At 35.4% G+C, this 18,863-nt stretch overlaps 1 protein-coding gene across 5 annotated transcripts in view; it reads right to left on the reverse strand.

The window, feature by feature from the left end:
• The window catches only part of LOC149800106 (uncharacterized), a 39,283-nt gene extending 23,388 nt beyond the window's left edge, over positions 1 to 15,895 (reverse strand). The window contains exons 1-5 of one of the 5 annotated variants that reach the window (XR_016421322.1): positions 15,458 to 15,894; positions 14,461 to 14,497; positions 13,004 to 13,102; positions 12,803 to 12,900; positions 5,095 to 7,154 (exon numbers count right to left, since the gene is read on the reverse strand). Coding sequence is in view for 4 of the 5 variants with exons in the window: in XM_089959695.1 (XP_089815821.1) it covers positions 4,472 to 4,512; positions 13,004 to 13,102; positions 14,461 to 14,497; positions 15,458 to 15,778 (498 nt within the window). In the remaining variant the exon portion in view is untranslated. Of the gene's footprint in view, positions 1 to 2,264; positions 4,513 to 5,094; positions 7,155 to 12,802; positions 12,901 to 13,003; positions 13,103 to 14,460; positions 14,498 to 15,457 lie in introns of those variants that run through there. The other 4 variants (XM_089959695.1, XM_089959694.1, XM_089959693.1 and 1 more) reach the window with 4 other exon arrangements.
• Between the last annotated feature and the right edge of the window lie 2,968 nt (positions 15,896 to 18,863).

Here is an 18,863-nt window from a genome sequence, read left to right on the forward strand (position 1 = left end):
TTATTCAGTTAAACACGTAAAGTGTGTGTGTGTCTGTATGTGTGCAATAAACTGACAAGGTACAGTGCGAAACTAGTATCTAATTAGCCTGAGCACTTTCGACTCTTTAATAAGTCTTTTTCAAAGCAAAAGGAAATCATTCAAGAGGAAAAGCTACGCCCTACGCATCTGAAAAAGACTCATTAAAGAGTCGAAAGCGCTCAGGCTAATTAGATACTAGTTTGGCACTGTACCTTGTCAGTTTATTGCATTTCATCTTAATCAATCCCTGACACACGTGATCCATTGCCGGACCACGTGCACTTGAAAGGTTTGTTATTCGCCATGACTTGCATTCTTTATATATATTAGTACATGTAATAGAAGATAAGATCAGAAAAATATCCATGTTTTATTTGTTCTAACGCTTTCACATCATCTTTATGAATGCTCTTCAGGTGATTTCGTCATTCATTTACAATATTTTTGTAAATAAACAGTTTGACGTCATGTTAATGTTAATTATGTCATTGTTTATACGGCGAGAAATTGACAACTTCCTTATATATATATATATATATATATATATATATATATATATATATATATATATACCTCACTTGCATACGAAAAAATTAAATCTGTAATGTTGATACCGTGTACAGTGTGATTCATACAAATTAAAACAATGAAAATGTTATGTCAACAAGCATGAAAATGTAACAGTGTGTTGATACAATGTACCAATAATCATGTGTTAATTTGTATCAATAATTAGCTCGAACTATTAAGACCTGGCTGTATTATCCGGCAATTGGACAGGTCCATATATAAATGTGTCGGAGTCCAGAAAAACCTATAAAGTTTGCATGGTACAGCATTATCCAATTATAGTAAACCTTTCGTTCAAGAGTCTGAGAAATAGATAACTATAGGGTGGAAGAGTCTTATTTCAAGAAAACAAATATTTCAAAAATACACGAAAATAACAAATTCAGTTCTAAAAAGGTGGACACCGTGTACTAATTAGGAAAGGAGAGAGTTTCTTCCCTGTTTACTATTGTAAACTAAATTTTCAAATGCGTGCGCTGCGTCACGTGATATAAAACAGAAGCAAAAGAATCATTCAAGAGGAAAAGCTACGCCCTACACCAATCTGATTAAAAGCAGACCTCCACTGTCCTACGTGAAGATCTGACAGATACCGCTTAAGGGTCATCTTCTAATGACCCATGTTATAAGCAAAAAAAATACTAATTTTATCAGCCAATCAGATGAAGTCTTATATCTTAGCGTTTGGGACACGAAGCATAATGACTGTAGAGCATCAATGTGTGCCGAATAAACTGACTCATTTTAAAATTTCTGAATGCATGATTTCCATTCGCTAATTCAAAGGTCACCAGAACGTGACCCCGAAATGGTCGCTGTCAGATCTTAACGTAGGACAGCGGAGATCTGATTCTAATCTGATTGCGCCCTACACCCATCTAATGACAATGTTTATTAACGTGGTGAGTCCAAGAATTTGTCAACAAGGGTGGACGGCTGCATACAAAATGTAAAGATAAAATCTCAACTAATTGTATTACAAGTTGGCTGTACACTGTTGAGAATTTAGTCAATCAGAAATCTTGATAACTTAGAATTCCTGCGAAGTAAAGTTTAGCACATGTCCAGTTGAACGCCAAGTTTCTGGGCCAGTCTATGCTGTGTTTACATTAAAAAAAAATTACATCTGTGCAGATCCCATATGTGCCATTATACATGTGTTGACCCATGTACAGTATAGCATTTTGCGAGCGCTTTAATCACTTGTTATCTATCCAATCTGTTTATGCATGAAGTTACAGTTCTTTATTTCAAATAGGTCATCGGGTTATGTGATATTTCAGGTCAACTTGTATCACCGCTTCAAATAACTTAATTCACGATAAAGTAGGACGTGGAGTCTAAACTCCGTATTCCAACTTCCAGGTTTTGGACTTTAGAATGCAAATAAGCTACACCTCTTCACCTTTTGTCTGACACAGTCCATGTGTACTTTTACATCGGCAAGGTCGTCGACACCCGATTCATAAGGGAAGGATGAGAAAATAAAGACGAACACTGAAGCAGTAATTCACCCATAAGATCTATCATAAACACATTTCAATAACGAAATAAAACAACCCTAATCTTAACATCATCCCTTTAATAACTGATTAAACGAATGAATACATTTGGACATTCTCAGAGAGACAGATAGATGGAGGGCTGACACTGACGAGGAAAAAAACGATGAATTTTGGTATATTTTTTAATACAAACGCATAATCCTTTAAATTAATTGCGTCCATTAAAATATCACAATCTGCGAATTCGAAAAGAATGAAGAAAAAAGAATTGTAACACACGGTCTAGAAATGTTTAAGAAATAAGTAAGACTGCATATAAATTTCATCATACACTTTGAAACATTGGAACAGCTGCAAGTAGCTAAGTTACTGATCTACATCTTTTGTTACTTATCTACTTCCTTGCACTAGTATGAATAAAATATCCCTAAACATTCGTACCCAGATTTAAAAAATGACCCAAATTAACTTCAGTTATCACAATGACAATTATTAAACAAACACCCTTACATCGAAAAGGACCTCAGTGATTCAAAACAACATACTGCGTGCGTGTCTTTTCCGTCGTCATATCTTTGTGAGTATATGTCCATGTTCAGCCGTTTCTTTTATTTCTTGTATGTACGTTTCTTTCATCCTCCTTTCATTCTTTCTCAATGTATTTCTTCCGTGTTTCGGGGCCCCAAGTGGCCGAGTGGTCTAAAGCGCACTCCGTTACGGATCACTGCCATCTCACCTCTGTCTGCGTGGGTTCGAGTCTTGGAATCGGTCAGTATGGATATGTGAGAAAACTTACCAAAAAACTCTCGAGGATCGGTGGTTTTTTCCGCGGATTTCCCGGGTTCTTTCTCCGCCATTAATACTGGCCGCTATGTATATCGTGTACTGAAAAATGGCGTTAAACCCTACTACAACAACATCTTCCGTGTTTCCGCTGTACCCTGGACCTTTGTCGCATCGTCCTGTTCCGTTGTTCGTGCTTGAGTAAGTAATTATATCTAACATGACGAATACTATCCTTAAACTGTGGGTCGAAATCTCCGTCAATGCGACTACTTGTTTGCTGGAATAAGTCCATTTTTGACATCTAATTAAGCATACAAATGTATGTAACATGAATACGTTTTCTAAAGAACTGTGCCAACAAAAGTGTGAGATCCTACGGCAGTGAAAAGTCCATATTTTACGCCAGAAAGGTCAGATAACTGGCATAGGGAATCGTTATATACATTTGTTGACACATGTAGACCTTATAGAAAACAGACAGCCGCATTGTTAAATTTAACCCGGCTTGTTGGCAATGCCCACTAGTATAGGTAAACTTGATAATGATTGTGTCCCGTTCTTTATGTATAACAATATGCAGTTAAGAAACATGCTCATCAGATAAAAGTTTTAGGTAGAGTAAAATTGGCTGCAGTCTTTGTGACTAAACTGTTAGAGAAGTGACGGCTTTGTACGCTTTATTAGAAACAGCAATTCTGACAGATAACGTGTATAATGATCAATATAAATGCACGAAGTAGACAGTTTCGCAGTAGGGATTGTCTGTTTCTTTTGTTCCACTAGCTTAGCTGATATTTAGCGTTCAGCGATTTGATTAGACAAATGATACCAGAAAATAACACCAGAAACTTATCTACGGAGTGTTCAGTAATAACGTCGGTATGAAATTAAATCGCCTCAGAAGATAATTGTTTGTTGATTAGTTTTTATCTTCTGTTTTGTTAATATTTCATTTGTTGAACAAGGAAAATTAAAAATAAAACATAGCACAGAGTGTTTGTATTAGAGATCCTTCTGCAACTAATGTATAACCCTCTTACATATTCAAACTCACCCTACACTGTTATTAACATACTCTTCCAACCATTACGATTGTTCATACAAAGTAAATTGTCCTTAACTAAACTTCACCCAACGCTTCTTTATAAGTCTTTTTCCTATTCATGAATGTCCAATGCATGTATGGTAATTACTTGACGGTTGTGATTGATACCTGAATATGATAGATAACTCTCTCGTTATTTATTGGTCGTTGTTGCTTGTCGACGTTTTTTCTTTGCGTACGTTGGCTGTCTATCAGTGTCGATGTAATTTATATGCAGATTGTACAGCAGCACGCATTGCTTTACAATCATTACGTTATGTCGCCTTATGTAGGAGAAAGTATCAGGTTGGCCAACAACTGTTACAGAAATTCGTAACGTTCGATTAGGTTACGTATTACCGAGGCAATGTTTTGAAGTAAAGTCCATTGATTTAGGTCACACCAAGGTATCCAAACTAGGCTGATCGATTGGCAATATTCCAAACCGCATTCTGTCGGACGCAGGTTCAATGCTGTAAACAGTGAGCCACCACGTAGGCTGCCTTCATTCGCCTATTCTACACCCCACAGCCTGCACACGATTTACTGGAAAAGAGATACAGGTAACGCGATGTGGTGGAAGCGAAACTAAAAGTCATATATGATATTAATTGTATGCGGTTGCATAGCATTATTTTTTCTGTAAGATGTAGATTTCATTGCATGAAACTGCATACTTTTTTAAAATTTCATTCCTCGTCTTCATAATTAATCTAGCTGAGTAATCCTTGCATGTCTTAAAGGAGAGAGAGAGAGAGAGAGAGAGAGAGAACTAACCACAGTGTAAAAACTACTGCACAGGAAGCCTATTATTTGTAAGCCATCGCCGACTCTGAATTGCAAGAACTGAATTCTGCAATCAATATTCTTGTATATATTGAGTGTATTATTTACAGGGAGAAGGCCTGCTTAATAATTTTTTTATCTGGTTTATCACTCGGTCGCTATTTTCATTCCGTTTAAAATATATATATATATATATATATATATATATATATATATATATATATATATATATATATATATATATATATATATATATATATGTATGTATGTATGTATTTATGTGTGTGTGTGTATGTGTGTGTGTGTTTAAAAAACTTGGTAAGTACGCTGCAACTCGAGCCCTCGATCCAAATGCAAAATAAAATAAATGGTGGGTTACCCTGAACCTTGCTGTCTATACATAACAAGCAAACACATATTCTGGATGTTGTGTCATAAAATAAAACGTTTTCTTTCATAAAATATAAATAACGTGCATGCACATATTGGAAAATATCATCCTTAAGGAGAAGATAGAAGCTAATATTTCGGTTTGATATTTGTAAAAATAATTCATTTACGATCGTCTTCCACTCAAACGCCCAAGACTGTTTACCTAGAAAAATGAAAACATTCAGTCGTTTTGAAATACACACGAATGTTCCTGTAATACTGTTCTCAATTTAGCACAATGGTTATACAAACTTCGTAACAGGGATATAAAAAATTTCACGATACGATTTCCATTTCATACCCTTGTTATACTTCATGTTGTTTTTAACTGAAATGCATGTTGCATACCATCACAAATATATGAGGAAAATATATGTGCAAAATTTCATGTTTATGGAATATTTTCAGTTTAGCTTGCTACTTATTCGTGGCAAAGAAAGTCATGCTTTTGCAAAAAAAAACTTTGTAAGGATACATATTTTTTATAGATAAACGACATACTAAGAAGTAGCAGGATAAAACAAATAAATAAATAACATATTGCAGTTTGCCTGTTGTTTTCTTTTGGCGGGGGATGGGGTGGGGCGATTAGTATCGCTTTTGTACATATTAAGGTTGTGTGATTAAAGTCGTTAAATAGACCAGCCTGGCTTTCAGTGCTGGATCTTAAATCTCTATGGGAACGCAAAATATCGGTAGCCCACCCACTCACCCAACCAAAATCCATAAAATCATCATATTAATTGAAAGCTTGTCTGTCCATATTGAGTGTAATTTGAACCTAAAAAATAGATTTTGTTGAAAACTATCGCACATTATAACCCAAATAACGCGATAATACCATTCCTTACCATAAAAAGGATCAACATAATTGTCGATTTGTCAGTCTACTAAAATTTGGTTTATTAGGTAAAAATGTATATTTACTTTGTAATATAATCAATGCCATATTCACATTTATTACATAGTTCCACGACAGCTCCTCTGCAGAAACAACATACTGTTCTTTATGTTTTGCTTGGTATACTCAGATACACATTGCTGGGATTTATCAAATTCCTTTGGTTTGCACTTACATGCTGATTTATATACAAAGTAAGAAGTAATAATTTTGTAGTTTATATGCTCAGAGACAGCAGCCCCATCGATGGGGCCCAATATTTGAATGGCTTTGCACAAGGATGCCATAAACTGACATATTTAAACCTTCTTTGTCATACTGTGCCGACATACCTATAGCAGTCATTTATCAACCCAAACTCCATTGTGATAACTGGTAATATGACTGAAGATAATTCTAGTTTGAACCAATTAAGCTGAGAGATTATGAAACAATGTGCTCGACAATGGCTTTTCACTCTGTGTGTAGTGTATTATTTTACCTAAACTACACATGTATGCTTAAAATTGTTATCTTAAATACTGTCTATTGAATTTTAAACTTGATAATATATGGATTATGTCGGTCAACTGGCAGGGTGAGCATTATTTGTATTTGCTTAGATGTTTTACAAAATTAGAAAGAGCAATCAAAAAAATTAACAATGCTAAGCAGCACAGGTGTTGTACAATCAACTAGTTGAAGCCACTCCATAAGTAAAGCGATTTTTCTGCATTGTTCTTTTTTACCATTACTCCTATCTATAAACGTATGTAAGCATCTAAGACATATTGAGCCTCTAAATGATTCCATTTATTTGCGAACTTTTGTCCTCAGCGAAGGTATTCGCCGTGATAGGCTTTGCTAGGCAACAAAGACATCATTTTCTGAATTGTGTCCAACCATAAATGAACAATATTTCCTCATTTGTTACAAGAAGACCTTTTAAAGAATGCATGGGGTACGGTGAACATCTCCTCTGTTTGGTATTATCTTGCCATTTTATGGTAAGGCAGCTGGTTGGTCTTGTCTTGCCATTTTATGGTAAGGCAGCTGGTTGGTCTTGTCTTGCCATTTTATGGTAAGGCAGCTGGAATATTTAAAAAAAGTACTAGTATAGCACCGATTGAATTCAAGCATGTTTGTCTTCTAGTGATAATGCTGTGCGAAAGCAAGTTCAAGTGACAATTTACAATTTTTAAAAGATAAGATGGCAATTTGAACATCTTAAAGGATGAAACCTATTTACCGTGTGAACGCATTCCTGCAAGTCTCTTGAGATGGTCTAGCGTAATGGGTAAAAATATGTGGGTTTTGGGATAAAATCATGATATCTGACGAATCAGTAGTGTTTAATTCTGGTTATGAGGCCATTATACTCATTAAATGATGGGCATATTAAGTTCGCATCCAGTTAAGTAACAGAATGGTAAAGAAAGTCTGGGTTTTGGATTAAGAGCGTGGATTTTGGTCTATGGGTAGAGCTCTACTTACCGAGTAATTTGATGTATGGGACCACTTTAAACAAGTCAAGATACTGTATGAATACATATTTATTAAGAATATTCTGATCGATTGTATTGCGTTAATGATGTTATCATATAGTTGAGTGAATTGCACTGACTGCAATTGGCTGGCGTTTTCAAGATGGCCGCCGCCTTTTTGTGTTTTACTGCATACGCAGATTCATAAAGTAGATACCATAAATACACACAACAATCAATGAATCTCTTAGAATTATATTCACGATATATACCAGGTTACAATTTAGAGACGACTCTGATACTGGTTTTCAAAGTCTTCCTTGACATTGATACGCATCGTTTGTTTTAATTTCACTTCAAATGATTGCTAGACTTGCGACTTCACATTCGTCAACATATTTGCGTAGAGCAATGCGTGGAATATTGGGTTTTATACACCCGAGACCTCCTCTGCACCATTTTACTTGTCGAGAAACCGCATTTACTATGCTGCTTATATGCGTCTGATGCTTTGGGATACTCTATCCTGAATGTTTCCCACAGCTGTGTATGCGACACCTGCAGTAGCAATTAGATGGGGAAGACAATTTTAGTTTTGCATTATTGCTTGACCCAATAAATAACCAGCCTGATATGTCACTCTCTTCGTGTGCTGGAAAAGAGTTTTCAGACGTTGAGGGTATGTCTTCAAATAATATTTTTTTTCTTAAGGAGTCTATACATGACTCATCAAATGTCATGTAGTTACTGGTACGACAAGCACAAAGCACTCTAGTACTGACACCATACCTTATATTTCTTGAAGTTAAAGAGTAGAACTTAGAAGCTGTTGCGACCTCATTGTAAATCTTTTAAAGATTCTGATATATAGCACTTGTACTTCTAACAGCAAAACACACGTTCTGGTTACATTCCGTACCAGCTTGTAAAGCCACTATAATTTTTAACTCAGGTATCGTCTTTTCAAGTGGTACAAGGACAAGGAATGCGAGTCTTATCATTGCTTCGCTGCGATAAAATCATCTAAGGAATGAATTAAACGAATATTATGTTCACAATATTTCAGAAACTGATTCATATGTTTGTGTGTGTGTGTGTGTGTGTGTGTGTGTGTGTGTGTGTGTGATTAGGGTTTTTAACGTAGCTTTAACAATTTTTCTGTCATATCGCTACGATGTCTACAGTGTGGCAGTTTATAGTGATGTCTAGCACTGGGGCATCATGCTGCAGACATGTAGCATGATGTCCCACCCAGTCAAATTATCCTGACACTAAGCCGACCAGTCCTGACACTAACCTCTTAATGCTGAGCGTCTAGCGAGGGATTCATATACTTGCTATAGTTGCATGCTTTCATTCGAACTTATATGTGCATCAGACACTCTGATTTTTCTGTAAGATAGTGCCGCGAATATAACACTTCGTTCGAGAAAGGAACAGTGGAAAAGAGGTTTGGATCATATAAACGCCTAGTCGGAACTGAATGGAATCTCTTGTTCACAACGTTCGAGAGCATAGTCAGTTATCAGCTACGTTTTGATACGATTTCCTTATAATGTCCATCATTCTCTTTTCACCGTGTTTGACAGACAGTACGAGAAGCAAATCAAACGTGGTGGTAGAATTTTGTATAAACAAATGATATTGCCATTAAAACAAAGTAGAACTAAACTAACATAACTGACCCATTTTAATGGCCGATGAAATGTCTTCCTTAAAACTGCATCAGTAATCGACTTTAACACATAAATCGATCAGTAAAATAACTATCTGATTACTCGCCTAAAGTCTTAGTTTCGGGCCAGCTCAAGTCTAATAATCTTGAAACTGCGTAGAAAGGTCCGTTGCTGGCAATACCAGCCCAGCTAATACGGTGAATGACTGTACGACTTCTGCTGATACTGGCTCCAAAATGCTAATGAGCTCCTCATGGGTGATTTAATTCAACACAAATGCCTTTACTGAAAGTATTATGGACATATCTCAAAGATATGTAGGCATGCACATGTGAATAAAGGACCGTGATTCTCTTTTCGACGAAGTTATGTTCTTTATATCTGATCAGTAATGTCAAATACCATTTGCCCCAGACGTTACAAAGCTTAAACACTGGTGCTGCATAATTGCTTTCTTCTCTAGTATTAACTTTATATGCTAGCAGCGCAACCAACATAAAACCCATGTAGTATATTCTCAAGATTGTTTTGCACAATAGCACAATTTACCGCTACAGTGGTCTAGTGGTTTGAGCGTCCATCTCGGAAGCGGGAGGTTGTGGGTTCGACCCTCGGCCGAGTTATACCAAAGACTTACAAAAATGCTACTAACAGCTGCCACGCTTGGCGCTCAGCATTAAGAGTTTAGTGTTAGGACTGGTCGGCCTGGTGTCAGGATAATGTGACTGGGTGGGACATCATGCTACATGTCTGCGGCATGATGCCTCAGTGCTGGACATCACTGTAAACTGCCACTCTGCAGACATCGTAGCGATATGACTGAAATTTTTTTAAAGCTACGTTAAAAATCCTAATCACACGCACACACACACACACACACACACACACACACTAGCACAATTTGCGGATCTATGATGTTTTTAAGGAAGTCTATGCGTAAATGGAATGGTTTGTTTTGGAGAAAACAAATGACCAATATATTTCATTTTACCACGATAATATTATTATTTTTAGGAATTAAAATAATTAAAAGGCTGGGGGCTTCCATTTTGCAAATGGCGATTGTTTTCAGTTGTTTCAAATTGCTCAACTCAAAACTTACCAAAAACAACCACACATTATCTTTCGCCAAGATGTTACTAAAATTTCTTTATGTAGGTGGTCATCTAATTCTTTTCAAATGACTCCATACTATTAATATGCAAACTTTGGGTTTCTAATCCTCATTCGGCTGATCCTTGTTTTCCTATTCTGTTAACAACTCTGCAGGATACCCTCCATAGTTTCGTATTTTGCACGAGGTTAACTTTTTTAACGAAAACGTAAGCCTCGACATCTCATCAAAGGGATCATATGTGGGAGTCATTATGTTGGTACAAATTAGTTAAATGCAGAAATTCAATATGTATCAATTGCTGCAGGTTTTACGGTAGTATGATTAACAACGGATTCAAATGTTAAACTCTGTGCTCAGTGTAAACGTCATATATTAAAAAAATGTTTTTTTCTAATCCGATTTTATCCACACAGCATTTACCAAAATATAAATATGGGCACTTAAATCTTCATACTAGTGTGGGTGTATGAACATTCCTTTTTTTAGAGATGAATGGAGGGTAAAGATGGCTACAACCAAAGAAACTTTGCTTTCCATCGTATGTTATGAGCTAAATCCCAGGTTTTGACAGCTTTCACCGCAAATATTTAAAATGGAGCATAAGTGTCAGAAAGTGAAATTTTAAGAAACTTCATTCCGATTAGGAAACATATTCAAAGTAGCGGACATATTCAATGTGATAGCCAAACATCACGAACTTTTCAGTAGACCATATGCTAAGTTTAGCCCAAACCCCGCAAGTTTACTATCTTCACATTTCTACATGACAAAGAGGTAACGTAAGTTATCAGTAAAAAATATTAATATTTTTAATATACAAACATTACAATCACGTTTAAAACGTGGTTGTAATGTTCGTTATTGACATAAGTACAAAGTTATAAGTTCTGTAATTTATGACTACTTTACTTTACTCCCTGCGATGGCGATGTCGCCGTAATTTTTCGGCAACGTACCTTTTGTAAAAAAATATCTTTAAAGTGGTACGAAACAATGACAGCTAATGAATTTTATATTTAATTTTATGACTTGTAAGCGATCCATTTTATTTCACAAGGAATTCATGAGATAATCCTCACCGAGCTCTTGTATCAGAATATTACTAAGAAAACATCGTTAGAGTGTCACAAGTCTTTATTTACGGGGAACAAAAAAGATTACACTCTATTAAAAGCATTTCTTACTGTCATGTTTTAAAGATTCATATGTACTTCCCGATTGTAGATTCTCATCACACAGTACTGTACCTGTCTGAATATAGTCTGCACATCGTATTCAGATCAATGCTAAGACAGGGAATCGGAGTAAAATAGCTAATTCTATATTAAAATGTATACAGTGAAATGAAAATACGTATATTGAAAGTGTTCGTGAATTTACCAACGTCTGAAATGCAGTGTTTTCACCCTTTTCTTTTCATATGCATTTATGCAAGCCTACAAGTTTCCAGTTTTACACTCACTCTTCTCGTTGTCACGTGACCGAACATTATTGCTGTGCCTTGTATTGCGATCGTAGGCAATGCACTCCTTCTTTACCGTCATAGTGGAACCATAATGGTAACGCTAAAGCTAAGAGTCTTTCAAAACATAAACACAACAATGCCGTATACACGTGTCTATGAATCTGGTAAAACGATTCTTTTATATTTAACGTAATGCTAGTGACAACGTTAATTATCATTCTTACTTTATGAGGTTTTCTTCCAGATGATGAAAATTAAGCTTTCTTAGCTCCATCTACGGCAATTAGAGGTCATTACGTCAAAATGGTTTCAAGTCTTCACTAGACATCACAATAGACTTATATGTGCTTGTTTCGTGCTGTTTTACATACATACATTTGTCTAAATTATTCGCTTTTTCATTTCTTCGAGAATGGATGACATTGATGCTTTGATGGTGATATGATCAGCTTATTAAGAATTATTATGGCATATACTCATCCGTAAAAATCGCAATAAATTCAACAAATTGTTGTATCGATCAAGAAAATAAAATTCAATTTGAGGTTAATAGAAAATTGGCTCATTTTCCCTTCATTATTTTGTTTTCGACATGACATCTTTTCAACTGAACAAAATCAAATACATATATTCTATTGCTAGGCAAGAAAAAAAAATACTCACTAATTGTTGCAACAGGGAGACAAATATTATAATAATGGGTTTTAGTTTCTTGGAATAACCCTTTCATTTATAAATTGCCGGATTGAAGAAATATTGCAGACGAGAGAACTACAGGTTGGAAAAAATATGGGATGTAACTTGGCACTGAAACATTAGCTTGTTAAGTAGCGTGGAAATAATACATTAGTCCAAATACATTAGCTCAAAGCTGGTGCAAATAACACCAAAGGGCTTTTTATATATATAAAAAAGTTAAACTACATCATAATTGCCGTGAGGTGATCAAGAAGAATTTTGTTTGTCAATAAACTGTAAAATGACATTAAATCATACCTTTGAATTTCTTCCACTTTCTTCTATTTTCTTCATTAGTGATCTCCAAAATTATCGAAGAGCGAGAGCGGAAAATCTGATTTGATCAAATTCGTCAGCTGAAATGGAGGGGGAGTGAATAGGTCATTATTGGTTTGGTTTTCAGAAAAGAACAGCAATATAAATGAATGCCCTTATCAAGCTTGTCTATTTGTCATTTACCTCTGGCTGACTCAGCAAAACCGACAACCTTTGCAGAACCTTGCGCGACAGCTTGGTCATAGTAGACCGCACAAGATCGTGGTACCCCAGATATGAAACCTGAAAGGAACAGGTATTATTCAATAATCGATCCTCGAAAATCTATATTTAATCTCTCTGTATATTACAGATACTGTCATCGCGTATATTAGTATCAAAACTGTTGTGAAATCGATATATTTATTTTATAAAAAGGTGTCCTGAAAAGAAATGCTTTTGTTGTGAATATTCCTGTTCTAAGAACTCGCGAGACTTTCATTTTAAAAGAAGCTCAAGTGTGCTGAACAGATCTTCACAGTCTGATGATCATCTTCGAGTTTTTAAAAGCATTCTGTATTTGCTTTATTTGCTAAACTACCCAGCCAAAACCCACCGCAAAAGAGTGGATAATATACATCGATAAATACATATAATATACATACACCAGGGAATAAGCGCTTAATATTGTTTAGTCACTCGTACAAGTACACAGTAAATATGACCTAAAACAACGATGCAATTTTCTCTGCCAACATACTGACATTTGCATTGTTTCGTCGTAAGTTAGAGAGAATATTATATGCGAGGCATGCCGTTTCATATAAACTCTCGTTGGAAGGCAAGCGTATTTAACAGAATATCCTCTCGTAACATAAGGAGATAGAAAACAAGCTATCCCCACATTCTGGACAGTGGTCAGGCCTTGGACATTGAGTTCCATATGTTGGTGCCTCAAATGTTCGTTATCAACACGTGCAGAGTGTTTTATATAGGCTTCATTTGAATTATCTAGTCTGAAGTGTCAGTTGAAATTGTATCACTTGTAATCCAAAGTACACAACAATTGTTGTAATCAATCAGCACAAATGAGATCATATTTTTATGGTAGCAAATGAATTTATTGTCTCCACTTGTGTTTAAAGCATTTCATTACGTCTAGCATGCACATGTAAACACGGACACATTTTCTTTCCTAGAAAACGACTTCACCTCATAAATTTCTTTATTGTTTTGTTATATTTCAGTGCAAATGTTAGTTTCCTACGGTGGAAATAGTCATTCAAGAAATTATGTGGAAATCTATTTGACTGAGCACGCTCACCATGCGAGGGTGATAAAATGAACGTAACTATACAATTAGTTGAACATTTAATATTTCCTGCGAAGTTAAACCTTTAGAAAATTATCGTTGTTGAAGAAATTTAAAACATTAACACTGGTTACAAAACTGCATTTTCAATAGGGACTTGAGAAAAAATGGTAAGAAAGAACTTGCTCCTGTAACGTCAGATCATTAACTCAAGATATTCTGATTTGTATACTGCAAACATTAGACGCTGATTTCTATTCCGGATGTGAAAATTCCTTGTCAAGACTTGATTTTAACAGTGCAGGTAACTGAGATAATAAGTATTGGTACTCTTATACAATAGTCTTACCTGAAGCAATTTTGCGTCTTCTTTTATTTTCAACTCTCTGAAATGTATCAGAAAATCTCCGATGAACATATTTTTCACAAACAATTTGCTTTTGGAAATAATTCAGAGTCACCAAACATAAATACGTTCATATACACTACAGTTATGAATATCCGCAGCAATGTGGGTTATGCAGTTTCATTTAGACGTACGTGTGTGAGCGTGTGCATGTGTTAAAATGGTGTTTTATTGCCTTTTGTGCATGCGGCATTGAAGTAAAATTCACTTTCTTTTTCTGGATGGACACATTATGTAAAATGTATAATAAAATCTATGACCGCTATAGTTTCTGCCGTACCATTTTTGCGAACGTAGTCAAAAGCGCAACATCCAGCATTCATTCTATCTAGACCTACTCTCGCGTGGAACTTACTTGATACAAATACAACTTGCGAGAATGCTCATTTTATCTCTAAAGGCGGGATACTAAACTATATAAAACTGAATCAACCAGTTCTAAGACCATCACAAAATAATAGAATACAAAGTGACCACATATTAAAGTTTTAAAGAGTAAATGAATACAAACGGTTTCCAAAAACAGTGGTGGATCCATTAATGTAGTTGGTGGGAAAGAAAGCAGGGTGCGTAGACAAGCAGGCGAGGAGTCTATATGATGATATTACTGGTGGGAACCAATCTAACGAATAACCGGAAGTTTCTGCATTTAACACGTCTCCAGGGCATAATTTGATTATTTTAACCATCAAACAGTAAAGAAAACCTGCTACTGGAGAAACTTCCCGGCGAGCCTGACTCGACCTCCCTCCTCATAGGGGCTATTTATTTAGACAAGCGTTTTTATTTCATACATACATCATACATGATCACTTCTGATGGTTTGCTCTCGTCGAAGAACAACATCAATGGGGAGAGAAAGGATGATAAAAAGACGAAAGACGAACAAGAATCTTGCACATTCCACAAGGTAAAATAATATGTAAATAAACTATCTTACCAATTCCACAAGTTTTGGAAAGTCATCCGCTGCACTGCAGCACTGTAAATACTCGCCTTGTTGAATGGAAAAATTGAGAAAGTTCACAATATCTTCATCGTCATACAGAGAAATACTGCTGCATGGAATACAGTATTGCGTGTTTTGTTCCGGCTGAGTGTCGGGGGTTTCTTGGTAGATCCAAAAGTAACTGATAACAGTTAACACTCCGGACAAGGAGAAGGAGATGATCAGTTCAACGACGAAAAATCGTACCCAATTTCTTCTGACACTATTTCCGCCATCCTCCGTAACCAGCTTGTGCTTTATTTTTATATGCATTAATATCGGTACAGTGCAACACTTTTCATTTAAAAAGACTACACTTTCTAAACTGTCATTAAGCTAATGTAATGCACAACCTGTAAATCTATAATCAAGGACGTATCTGAGAAGGGTTTACCTATTCAAGTGTGTTTTATCGACTAATCATGAATGCAGGTCAGATCCCGGCTGGCACATATCCATGAATATAGTATGTCAGATCCCAGCTTGTCATCTGGTCTACAACAGTCTGTAATCTAGGACGCAGTCTTATTACTGTGGTGGAGTCTTAAATTTTCATGCATGTAAGTACGTAGGTAGGTAGGTAGGTATGTTTGCATGGATGGATGGATGGATGTTATTCTGGTATGATAAAGTTCGTGTGTGTGTATATATATAATCTACTGAATACATATCTTTAAATTCTCATCAGACTGTGACACTAACTCACTGAATACATATATCCAGATTCCATATTTACTCCTATATGCTTACTGAGTATAGTCGACAATGGAATAAATGTGTAAATGATTAATCAATACTGACATATATTATACTCTAGATTATTACTGAAGCTTCTAGTTGAGTCAGATAACATAAATTGGTTTTTCATTTCAGTGTTACACAGAAGTTACTTCCTAAGTCAGCTTTACATAAGTTTTACATAAAAGGGTCATGCAATGACAACTTACCTTATATCCATTATACTGTTTCTTAACTACAATGTTTACGTTTATCGCTTATGCACAAAGAATAATGTGACCTAAATCGTCGATTGTATTTTATGAACATACAAAGAAGGAAAGAAGACATGAGTGGCACATACAGTAATAATCAATTAAGTAACGTCTTAGCAGAGACAAGAGAAGGCCTGGTTGAACGAGACCAACCACTGATGGAAATAACGTCATTATTTTGAATGTTGCACACCATATAGCATATGCACTTTGGTGAGAATGACAAACCACACTGGAAGAATATTGACAAATGTCAGCCAGGTTACTGCATATGTAGATAATTGTGTTGATAGACATGAGAGAACTCTATGTGAATCAAACTTGTGCTTGTTGTACTTTTGTTCCATAGAAATTAGAATACTCTCTGTGAACTAAGCATGCACGTGGTTGTACTTGTGGTAGAAAACACAAGAGTCTCTGTTTCTTCTTTTTCAAACAGAGTTACAGTATAAAATAGTATAACCCACCAAATAAAATATCTTCGATAAATTATTATTCAACTCTCAAGTAAATTCAGAAATTCAAAGTTGAGATAATTTCAGATGAATTTAATCAAATAAGATGCATTTTTTAAAAAAAAATACAAACATTGTCCTTACATAAATTTTAAAGTTGTGCTATTTTATCAATTTGGCATATCCTAATTACAGTTCATCTTGTATATGAAACCAAGTTTGTGACTAGGCTGGTAAATTTCGGTAGTTGCATGCTTAATCATTTGGTAAAGGTAAGAAAAAAGTATGAACAATCGACGTCATGGTTCTGTAACTTATTTTGATGGTCACGTAATCTCATATTCATGACAAATATGTATGTATGCATGAATATATCAGTATGTACGTATATAATTACCTAAGTATGCGTAGGGATTAATGTCACGCAGGCACAATACTCGGTGCATGGTGCCAATCAAATGTTGAAAGCTAACAATATATAGAAAATGACCAAAGAAACAAAAAAAAAAATAATAATGTTAATTAGATAAAGCCTTCCAAAAAGATGTAAACATGTAATACTTCAAAATACAAGACAGCCGGTAAGGATATTTTTTTCCACCACTGTATCGTACTTGTCAAATGTTATTAGAGTATTTCGAGCCATTGAAATGAGCCCACTGCGTATTGGATTGGGCCGTGAGAAATTGAAATGAGCTCACTACGTATTGGATTGGGCCGTGAGCCATTGAAATGAGTCCACTGCGTATTGGATTGGGCCGTGAGCCATTGAAATGAGCCACTGCGTATTGGATTGGGCCGTGAGCCATTGAAATGAGCCCACTGCGTATTGGATTGGGCCGTGAGCCATTGAAATGAGCTCACTGCGTATTGGATTGAGCTGTATCTATGCAGCTGGATGTGTGGCATGAACACCAGGTTACCGACCATGACTATTGCATCGTTTTACCGGGTTTTGCCCTGGAATGTAAATGTTTGCTAATTACATACACCCTTTATAGCTTGACCCGAATAATATGTGTGTATTATCTTTCATCCCAGTATATAATAAGGGCCTAGTCCAATCGATACAATGGTATATTTTATGTACTATGCATATTTATGCGCGCGAAAGAATTCGAACAGGCCATGCACGCACTATGAGAGCAAGCCATTATCTTGCTTGTGTGTGGTATATACCCTCAGTAAAATAATAAAATAAACTAGAGACAAACAGTCATACATATAATTATATTGTTATAAAGGATATACAATATATCAGTTTAAATTATACAATTTTATATAGTGCATTAGCATTAAGTCCATTAGGATACAGAATATCTAACTTATGAATCCAATAAGTTTCTTTTATAAGTCTATTCATGTCACCATGCACAATATATATTGGCATGAAAGAAAAATCAAGTAGAGAGTGATTATTGGTGTTAAAGTGTGTTGAAACATTAGAGGAAAACTGAGGATCTGTATAATTTTTTATATGAAAGCGATGATTGTTCATTCTCTTAGAAACTTGTTGAAAGTGTTTGTCCAACATATTGCATGATACATTTTTATACAGGTTATTAAATAAATCACATCAGTTGATATACAGTTAGTGTTATCACGTAGAGAAAATACCTCTTTTGTATTAGCACTACTGAAAGAAGTACTTTCTCTTTTGTTTGCACATTGAGAACACCGGTGTCTGTTACATTTAGATGACGAAAAGTGTATTTTTTATTTTCTGTCTGTTTAGTTCTGATTAAAAAATCTTGCAAATTCTTGGGTCTTCTATAAGCGAGAACTGGTTTAATTTTGAAAAGTGATTTGACGCTAGTTTTATTGGATAAATTTAGGAGACTATAATATTTATTAATTATACGACCTATATTAGGTAATGAAGGATTATATTGTATTGTGAAAGGAATTACA

The sequence above is a fragment of the Sinohyriopsis cumingii genome, chromosome 5 (genome assembly GCF_028554795.1).
Source record: "Sinohyriopsis cumingii isolate HCF-2022 chromosome 5, ASM2855479v2, whole genome shotgun sequence".
Classification (NCBI taxonomy): Eukaryota; Metazoa; Mollusca; class Bivalvia; order Unionida; family Unionidae; genus Sinohyriopsis; species Sinohyriopsis cumingii.